Source organism: Bison bison, unplaced genomic scaffold (genome assembly GCF_000754665.1).
Source record: "Bison bison bison isolate TAMUID 2011002044 unplaced genomic scaffold, Bison_UMD1.0 scf7180017864068, whole genome shotgun sequence".
Lineage (NCBI taxonomy): Eukaryota > Metazoa > Chordata > Mammalia > Artiodactyla > Bovidae > Bison > Bison bison.
The window spans coordinates 10,532,676-10,543,378 of record NW_011494640.1 but is presented as its reverse complement, the minus strand read 5'-3'; the positions used below and the strand labels follow the sequence as shown (position 1 = coordinate 10,543,378).

The window sequence follows — 10,703 nt, the reverse complement described above, 5'->3', positions numbered from 1 at the left end:
AGTTAATTTCACCTATGGTATAGGATAGTAGCCTCATTTCATTCTTTCACTTGTGGCTGTTAGTGTTCCCAATGTTTATATCCTTTCCCCATTTATATTCTTGGCTCCTCTGACATCATATGTATTTTTTAATGACATTCTTGTCTTCTTAGGAACACCGATTTCGGTACTGATTTTTATTTCTAATTTGTGAAGGCTTTACTTTTTGTATTCTATCCTTAAATAGAGTCTGTCTCCAATATCCTCCTATGAACAGACACACAAAAAAGGGAGGTTCTTAAGAGTTAATAATAACACAATTTTAAATTCAAGGACTAAAAGTGAGGGAGATAAGCAAACATCTTTTTTCACTTCTCCATAATTGTAAGTTTTTATTTTATAGCCTCAGCAATCCATAAAAAGAAACGATCAGTTTAAATTGGTAGCAGACATAGGAGAATTCTAATCCAGGAGGTATGAAAATGATTTACTTCTAATAGCCTCAGAAGGCCCAAGTAAATTATGTGTCTACTACTGACCTAAATATCTGTAGTCTAGTGGGGAGTGCCTAGCCTTGTAAAATCATTAAAAAATAGTTTTGCTATTCAATATTACAATCTTCATTTGTTTAGGGGATACGTGAGGATTATTCTAGAACTTCTGGTTTTCATTTTGAATATACATACATAGTTCATTACAGTTTCCTACTTAGTGGTAGTCTTCTTCCCCTTCTTGGTATCAACTTTCACATCCTTTAGTTAAAGTGAGAGCAATTCTCAACAATATTTATGTGACTTTTGCGTCTCTTCTCATGGGATTTCTTCTTGTGCTCTACGAGAATTCCAAGTCAGCAATGACATCTGGACCCTGTTCTGACTGGAGGTGCTTTCTCTATTTTTCAACAGAGGAAGAATATAGTACATGTGAATTTTTAAATTAATATATGTTTTTATGGCATCAGGGATATAAGAAAAGATGACGTGTTTGGAGATAAAGCTACTAAAGTGCTCAGTAGACCTAAGGACAGTAGGGACATTTATGCCAAATGAAAGCTAAACACCTCTTTCTACACTCTCTCCCTTTATAAATTGTCTTCCAAGTGCTTGGACATGGCTTCCAAGTTGTAACCACTTCTCAGAACTATTTTCAGAAAGAGGAAGACTTGATGGTAAAAAAAATGCTTTGCTTCTCAATGGCAGCTACATGCGTGACTAATGTCCAGACATTCTGAATGTAATAATTACTCATGAAAGTTTAGGGTGTGATAAGACCATCTCAACATGAAATTACAGGAGGTTATCTATTAGGAGTGACCTGAATCTAAAGGAATGTTCACAGATTTGGCAAAAATCAAACATTCACTGTTTTGAATAAAGACTTGCTGTTTTCGAGGAATATTGCTTTGCTCTTCCCAGGAACTCAACTCCAAAGAAATGGTCTCCTTCCATCTTTTTTTTTTTTTTTTTAATTCTCACTGCTACAATCCCATTCTCCATACAGTGGAGCAGGTAATCTCTTAAAGAGGTAAACTAGATCATGTCACACTCTAGGTTACAATTTCTATAGTCTTCTGTTGAATGAGAATAAAACCCAAGCTCATTTCCAGGGCCCACAAGGTCCCTTGCCTGGTTCCAGGGTTTCAATCAACCCTTAGGTCCAGGTTCTCTGATGGTCACTCTGATTCCCAGCTCAGAGCTTTTGCCCCTGTTATTTCTTCTGGGGACCCTTTTCTCGAGATCACAGTGCTGGTAGCTACTGTTCCTTCAGATCTGAGCTTAAATGTCACTTCCAGTGCTGCTCCATAACTCCACCTTCTTCAAATTTTGCATTTGGAGTTGAACACAGTACTTCCAAGTATTCTAGTTTGGAAAAGATGTTTCTGTGGGCACGGGAGATCTTAGAAAGTGGTGCCCAAATCTAAACCATGTGCCCATTAAAAAGTTATGTGCAATGTGTATGACCTCAAAGTCTCACTTGAGGAAAATTATTAATTAATTTAATTAACTTATTTCTGTCTTAAGTTTTATTTTCTGGATAATGTGCATCATTTTAGTCTGATGAACCAGTGTGTTGGGAGATTCCAGTTCATCACAGTTCTTTGAATTTAAGCAACTTCAAGCCCATCCAGGATTATTAGATTTTAAAATTTTTGACCCACTCAGTTTACTTATCCAATAAGTAATTACTGCATACTTACTATGTGCCAGGGCTTCCCTGATAGCTCAGCTGGTAAAGAATCCATCTGCAATGCAGGAGACTCTAGTTTGATTCCTGGGTCAGGAAATTCCCCTGGAGAAGGGAATAGCTACCCACTCCAGTATTCTAGCCTGGAGAATTCCATGGACTATAGTCCGTGGGGTCACAAGAATTGAACACAACTGAGTGACTTTCACTTTCACTTTACTATGTGCCAGGCATTCTTCAAGGCCTGCAAAAGATTCTGCAAGGAAGGCAGAGTCCCTGCCCTTTTGGACTTGACTTTAGTGGGGGACACAGACATGGAATAAATGACTGCTCTAGGTCGGTAGCTTCTCTATAGAGGTGACAGGTAAGCAGGTACAGAATGAAGTTATCTTCTCCTAAAGACTTTATTTCCCTACAGTCTGAAAAGAATTAGGTGCTTGCTTTTCCTTTTTGCTATTCTTAGACATTATTGCTCTTGTGCAGGTTGTTTATTTTCATGCTTTTTGATATCCCAGCATGAAAATATATGAATCCAATGGCAAACCTGAATGCTACACACACCATATCAGAAAAAAATTTCTAGTCCAACTTGTACCTTTTAATCCTCTTGTATCTGCTATTGAAAGGACAGCTCACACAAGAATGACCTAACACTTTAAAACTTTGCTCAAAACCTTGTTGGTGTTTGGTCACTAAGTTGCGTATGACTTTTTGCGACCCCATGGACTATAGCCCGCCAGGTTCTTCTGTCCATGGTATTTCCCAGGCAAGAATATTGGAGTGGGTTGCCATTTTCCTCTCTAGGGGATCTTCCCAACCTAGGGATTGAACCTGGGTCTTCTGCTTGGCAGGCGGATTCTTTACCACTGAGCCACTTGGGAAGCCCTAGGCTATCCTAAATGAGTATATTTATCTGTCATCCAATTCTGTGAAGATATAAATAATACTTTGTTCAACAAAATGTTCTCTTGTGACTCTTATTTTTTAATTTTTTAAATATAACTTGTTATTAGGTGAATGTACACATATTCATAAACAGTGACAGAGAACATAGTTTATATATGGAAAAACCCAAGGATTACTCATAAAAGGTTCTTACCGAGGTAACTGTCGAATGTCTCCAGAATACTGTTCATATTTGTAGTTTACCACATACCACTGGGAACTATAAAATTTACAAGCCTGAAAGGAAAAAATGACAGTTAAAATTTATCATTCAAATATCAGCTGTCCTGATAAGAAGCAAGGTGAATTCAGTGTTAATTATCTCCGGGTTAATGTTAAGGTAGCTACGTGAGTGATTTTTTTTTTTTTTTTAATGTGAGTGATTTTAAGGTAGGTAAGCACATGCTTATTACGATCATTCCATTTTTCAGTGAAAGGGAAATCTAACCCTTCCCAGAATCCTACAGGAGGAACCATTTAACATATTTAGTCTACTTTTCTCCATCAAGGAAAGCCTAATTTAATCATCTGGTGAATCATAACTGGATATGTCACTAACCTCAAGTACTGTCATTTTTTCAGTTTTTCTTGGCAATCCTTTCTTTAACAGTTCTTCATAGTGAAAGATGTTATTAATTATGCATCATCCTTTCATCATCATATTAGCCTATTTCTTCTTGTTCTTGCATTAGCAAACCGATCCTTTTCCTCTTTATAACAACCCTGTTGCTAACTTTAGTTTTTCAGTTTTACCTCATTGCCTTCTGAGCCCAGCCTTCTCCCTGATCATTGATTGATTTTTTTATAAATATACGTGAATAAAAGATGACCAAAAACCTTTAAAACACCAAGTTAATAGTGCAAACGAATCAACTTACAGTTGTTCATAATGGCTGAATTTACAGTATTCATTGATGGCAAATATTCCCCAAACACCATCTATGCAACTGGCACAGCATTATCTCACAGTGGTTCATAATGACTGAATTTACAGTATTCACTGATGGCAAATATTCCCCAAGCACCATCTATGCACCGCCCGGCACAGCACTGACCATGGACTGGTAATGGGGATTCCACTATATGTTTGTTTTTTTAAATAAAAATTTATTTATTTTATTTGGAGGTTAATTACTTTACAATACTGTATTGGTTTTGCCATAAATCAACATGAATCTGCCACAGGTGGTGTACACGTGTTCCCCATCCTGAACCCCCCTCCCTCCTCCCTCCCTGTACCATCCCTCTGGGTCATCCCAGTGCACCAGCCCAAAGCATCCAGTATCATGCATCGAACCTGGACTGGTGACTTGTTTCATATATGATATTATACATGTTTCAATGCCATTCTCCCAAATCATCCCACCCTCGCCCTCTCCCACAGAGTCCAAAAGACTGTTCTATACATCTGTGTCTCTTTTGCTCTCTTGCATACAGGGTTATCATTACCATCTTTCTAAATTCCATATATATGTGTTAGTATACTGTATTGGTGTTTTTCTTTCTGGCTTACTTCACTCTGTGTAATAGGCTCCAGTTTCATCCACCTCATTAGAACTGATTCAAATGTATTATTTTTAATGGCTGAGTAATACTCCATTGTGTATATGTACCACAGCTTTCTTATCCATTCATCTGCTCATGGATATCTAGGTTGCTTCCATGTCCTGGCTATTATAAACAGTGCTGCGATGAACATTGGGGTACACGTGTCTCTTTCAATTCTGGTTTCCTTGGTGTGTATGCCCAGCAGTGGGATTGCTGGGTCATAAAGCAGTTCTATTTTCAGGTTTTAAGGAATCTCCACACTGTTCTCCATCACTAGATGGTTTTCAAGATTCCTTTCGATTCTAAAATTATGTGAATCTGGGAATTAAACAGCAACAGCACAACTATAAGGATACCTGTCCTCTAGCATTAGTAGGAAAAAATGAGGAGTAATAAACTTAATGCAATATGAGAGATAAGACCTCTGATTGTCTTTGTAACCAAGAAGGGGACAGGCAAGGAGATCTCTTTGTGAGAATCATTATTCAGGATGTAGAAGCACTACAACAAAGAAAGCACTGGCCCTGTCTTAGCAGGAACAGACAGTGGGAGAGAATGGCCCAGAGATGGGTACAGATGGGAGGTGGAGAGCGCCGGGTGGGCACCTGGTCCAAGATGCACAGGGAAGGCAGGGAGAGGGACTAGGAGTGCTAAGCCGCTCTAGATTTCTCCGGCCTCGAACTTTCTCAATACCATTGCTTTATTTGTTCAGGGAAACACCCACACACAAATGGGGGCTGACGGCAAACAATGTGTGAGGCTAGGACAAAGATAGGAGGGGGAGAGTGGCAGCAGCGGGAAAGGAGAAAAGAAGAGATAAAAACACAACAGGCGTGAGACAAGTGGACATGGATAACAGCCACAGGGAATCCAGCGGATGTGTACTGACTCTGGATGGAGAAGAGGAATGTGAATAAAACTGAGTATTTAGCTAATATTCAATTTTTTAACTTGCCAATTTCTGAGCCAATTGTGCAAACCACATGTTTCTGGAAATAAGAGGAAATCTGAGCCCTGATATATTCCTTGGCTGGAAAGTTCCATCTTCATTCTGGATAAAGATGCCAGGAATTCAGGCAAGGAGAAAAAGACCCACAGCATCCCTACCCAAGGAGGCAAAACATTCATGATTATGGTTCTTTCCCATCCTCTCTCATTTTCTTACTTCCCTTTCTCAACACTTTGCTGTAGTTTTCAAATGGTACAAAATGGAAAACAAAAACATAAAACTCATCCCTTTTTGGCAGTTCCTTTCAATCTTTTTTTTTCCTGGTGCATAGTTTATCCAATTGTCCTTGAATATTTGAATTGAAATACTATTTTTATTCACTGAATGGTATCAGTTCAGTTCAGTCATTCAGTCGTGTCCGACTCTGTGATCCCATGGACTGCAGCACGCCAGGCTTCCCCGTCCATCACCAACTCCTGGAGCTTGCTCAAACTCATGTCCAATGAGTCGGTAATGACATCCAACCATCTCTTCCCCTGTCATCTCCTTCTCCTCCTGCCTTCAATCCTTCCCTTAATGGTATATTGTAAAGATTTTCTACTTTTGCTTTTCAAATTTTATGACACTTTAAATAAGTAGAATAAAGTCTCATACCCTAATTTATAAACCCAGTCTCTTAGTTCATTAATACGGTTAATAAACATTTTTGAAGCCATACTCTGTACCTAGGGATTTTCTTTGCTGATGCAAATACATCTGTGAAAAGGACAAAAATTCATGATCTCTTAAAACATAAGCCCTTGTGAAAAGCTGGTCAATAGTCACAAAAATAAGTAAATTGTGTTAACATATCAGGAATGGTAAGTGTAGTGTGAAAAAGAAAGCAGATGAAGGAGGATGGTAGAGTTGGAAGAAGGAGGACAATTTAAATAGAATCATTAGGGTGAGTCTTATAAAGAAGGTGACATTTGAGCAAGACTTATAGAAGGGCTTCCCTGGTGGCTCAGATGATAAAGAATGAGCTGCAATGCAGGAGACCTGGATTTGATCCCTGGGTCAGGAAGATCTCCTGGAGAAAGGGATGGCTACTCACTCCAGTATTCTTGCTTGGAGAATTCCATGGACAGAGGAGCCTGGCGGACTACAGTCCATGGGGTCACAAAGAGTCAGACAGGACTAAGCAACTAACTCAAACACTATAAAGGGGAGAGAGTGAGTCATTCTTAAGGGTATTTCAAATTTTGTGCCATTGTAGAAAAAAATGCTTCAGAGTATATCTTCACACATTTATTCCTCTCATTCTCCCCCAAGTCTGATCCATTTTGGATTATTTTCTTAAGATAAAGTGTTCAATGTATTTTAAAGATTCTTGATTAAAAAACCTGCCAAACTAATATATACTCTTTATAAGAATATATAAGAGGGTATATAACTGAACCAAGAACTGCAGGGCTTCATTCTTGGGCTGGAACTAGTATTGACTTCCAACAAGACTTGTAACTCATTTTATTTATTATGATCTCTGATTTAGCAGCTGAACATTCAGGACATTAGACTGGATTAGAAATTTCTGTCTCATAATATCTATCTTCTGCTTCTTTAACTACGGTACAGCCTTTGACTGTGTGAATCACAACAAACTGGAAAATTCTTCAAGAGATGGGAATACCAGACCACTTTACCTGCCTCCTGAGAGATCTGTAAGCAGGTTAAGAAGCAACGTTAGAACCAGTCATGGAACAACAGACTGGTTCCAAATTGGGAAAGGAGGATGTCAAGGCTGTATATTGTCACAATGATTATTTAACTTATACTCAGAATACGTCACGTGAAATGCCTGGCTGGATGAAGCACAAGCTGGAATCAAGGCTGCCGGGAGAAATATCGATAGCCTCAGATATGCAGATGACACCACCCTTCTGGCAGAAAGCAAAGAACTAAAAAGCTTCTTGATGAAAGTGAAAGAGGAGAGTGAAAAAACTGGCTTCAAACTCAACATTCAAAAAACTAAGATCATGGCATCCAGTCCCATCACTTCATGGCAAATAGATGGAGAAACAATGGAAACAGTGACAGACTAATATTTTGGGCTCCAAAATCACTGCAGATGGTGACTGCAGCCATGAAATTAAAAGATGCTTGCTCCTTGGAAGAAAAGCTATGACCAACCCAGACAGCATATTAAAAATCAGAGACATTAATTACTTTGCTGACAAAGTTCTGACTAGTCAAAGCTATGGTTTTTCCAGTAGTCATGTATGGATGTGACAGTTGGACCATAAAGAAGGCTGAGTGCTGAAGAATTGATGCTTTTGAACTATGGTGTTGGAGAAGACTCTTGAGAGTCCCTTGGACTTCAAGGAAATCAAACCAGTCCAGCTTAAAGGAAATCAGACCTGAATATTCATTGGAAGGACTGATGCTGAAGCTGAAGCTCCAATACTTTGGCCACCTGATGTGAAGAGTCAATTCATTAGGAAAGACCCTGATGCTGGGAAAGATTGAAGGCGGGAGGAGAAGGGGATGACAGAGGATGAGATGGTTGGATGGCATCACTGATTCAATGGACATGAGTTTCAGCTCATGTAGAGCTGGGAGGTGGTGATGGACAGGGAGGTCAACTCCAGGAGGTCGTGATGGACAGGGAGGCCTGGCGTGCTGCAGTCCATGGGGTTGCAAAGAGTCGGACATGACTGAGTAGTCGACTGAATTGACTAACTGACTGACTTTCTTATATCGGTATAGCCTGGTAAAAACTTCTTTTGTTTTGCAGTGGTAATTGTTTGTCAGATACTGTTCTACTAGGTCCTTTACATACAATCTTAAGAAGCACTACATGAGATTTTGTTATTCCCATTTTATAGACCACAGAGGCAAGGAGAGGCGCAGACTTCTGCCCAAGGTCCCACACATGACAGAAGCAGGATTTCAAAGCGGATTTGTCTGACTTAAGAAGTCTGTTCAAGTCATTTATGAGTTGTTTGCTAACTGCAGACTTCTGTTTTTTTCAAATCACATCTGGACTATCAAGCCAAATCTTTCCTGTGGTGTTTCTCTCTGTCTTGAAGTCAGACAAACCTGGTTTTGAATTTTGGTATTAATTGGCAGATCTCAATTAAGTGATTTAGTATCTCTAATTTTTTTATCTGTCTAAATAATACCACCTTCTTTAGGTTCAATTCCTATAAAATACCTACCTGAGGGTAAATAATCAATAAATATTTGATTAAAAAATCAGTTTTGCCAGTCAGTTTGACTCATTCTATAAATCACATTCATAGTAGTGGAGAAAACAACTTGTTTTTCTTGACTTATTCAAGTATAGTTTTAGAGAGCTATCTAAGCTCTGATAATCACAGTATTCTTTTTTTTTTTTTTAATCAAACTCCTGAATTTATTTGTTAGGTTTCTTACATCTGGTAGTAGGTAGATGAAGATTTAGGTTGAATTAGATGACCCTCAGGAATCTTTCTAAATCAGTGATTTCTCCGATTCTGAGGAAGCCAGTGGATTTTACAAACATACAAATGTTTCTCCTACATAGTTAGGCATTTTAGAAATGTTACACATAGAAAATTATTCTCTATTCTTTGTTCTAGCCCACATACTCACTCTAAGAAGATCATTAAGAACTATTATAATTATGACAACAACTCCTCTTTGTCCAAAACTGAAGCTGAAGTGACCTGTGAAATTCAAGCCACAGACTATAACTCTGCTTGTTACAATGAGGCAATGGTCCCATTTTCTCCTTAAAAATTATTAATACCTAGTTCACAATACTGGTTTCAAAATACCCACTTCTTTTCCCCTTGAAAATGGGGGGCTGCCATAGTCAGCTTCAAAGATGAAGGCCGGATGTCCAACAAAAGTTTGTTGAACTGGTTAATTTTTCCAAACAGCAATGCCCTGGTTCACATTTTATTCATTTATTACATTTGCTTGTTCAGCCTTTATCTTGCCATCTCTGCCTGTTATTTTTTTAGACATATAAAAATTTGAGTCAGGTCAACTTGGCCAAAGGCTTTTAAACTATTAGGATAGTGTTTCCTAAACTGTGTTGTGTCCATGGGGGTTACTAATTAAAATGCAGGTTCCTGGGCCCTACAGGGGATTCACTGAATCAGAATCTCTAGAGGGGGCCTTGAAATCCATCACTCCACCGGAGTGATAATATGACTATGTCCTTAACATGTTGTCTGCCTAGGAACTGAAAACATTAGGGTCCCAGCTTCATGCAGGGAATTTTAGTAACTGAGATGATGCTCCAGTGTCATTCAAGTAGGCATGGTCTTTTATAAGAGCAGGGAGCATACCAACTCCAGGATGGGGCCTTTAGGAGACATTCAATGATAGGAGACATTCAATACATATTTTTAATGAATGAATCTTCCATGTTTTTTTTTTTTTTCCTTTAGAAATAACTAAATAGGACACCTTAAAAGTTCTAAATACCTAAATACTTTAGAAAAGATTGGACAACTGTAAAGGGTATCCTAAAACACTATAAATAAAACATTTCATTTTTCTCCCCTTTCTTTCCCTTTTTAGAAAATCATCTGTTGCCAACATCTGTTGGATCATTGAAAAAGCATGGGAGTTCCAGAAAAACATCTACTTCTCCTTTATTGACTATGCCAAAGCCTTTGACTGTGTGGATCACAACAAACAATGGAAAATTCTTAAACAGATGGGAATACCAGACCACCTGACTGGCCTTCTGAGAAAACTGTATGCAGGTCAAGAAGCAACAGTTAGAACTGGACATGGAACTACAGACTGGTTCCAAATCGGGAAAGGAGTATGTCAAGGCTGAATATTGTCACCTTGCTTATTTAACTTATATGTAGAGTATATCATGTGAAATGCCAGGCTAGATGAAGCACAAGCTGGAATCAAGACTGCCGGGAGAAACATCAACAACCTCAGATATGCAGATGACACCACCCTTATGGCAGAAAGTGAAGAAGAACTAAAGACCTCTTGATGAAAGTGAAAGAGGAGAGTGAAAAAGCTGGCTTAAAACTCAACATTCAGAAGACTAAGATCATGGCATCCAGTCCCATCACTTCATGGCAAATAGATGGGGAAATAATGG

General features: G+C 38.6%; 1 protein-coding gene across 3 annotated transcripts in view; it reads right to left on the bottom strand.

The window, feature by feature from the left end:
* The window catches only part of DOCK10 (dedicator of cytokinesis 10), a 240,864-nt gene that overhangs the window by 137,595 nt on the left and 92,566 nt on the right, over positions 1-10,703 (bottom strand). For all 3 annotated transcript variants that reach the window (XM_010837054.1, XM_010837053.1, XM_010837055.1), the window contains exon 4: positions 3,263-3,345. In XM_010837054.1, the coding sequence (XP_010835356.1) occupies positions 3,263-3,345 (83 nt within the window). The remainder of the gene's footprint in view (positions 1-3,262; positions 3,346-10,703) is intronic.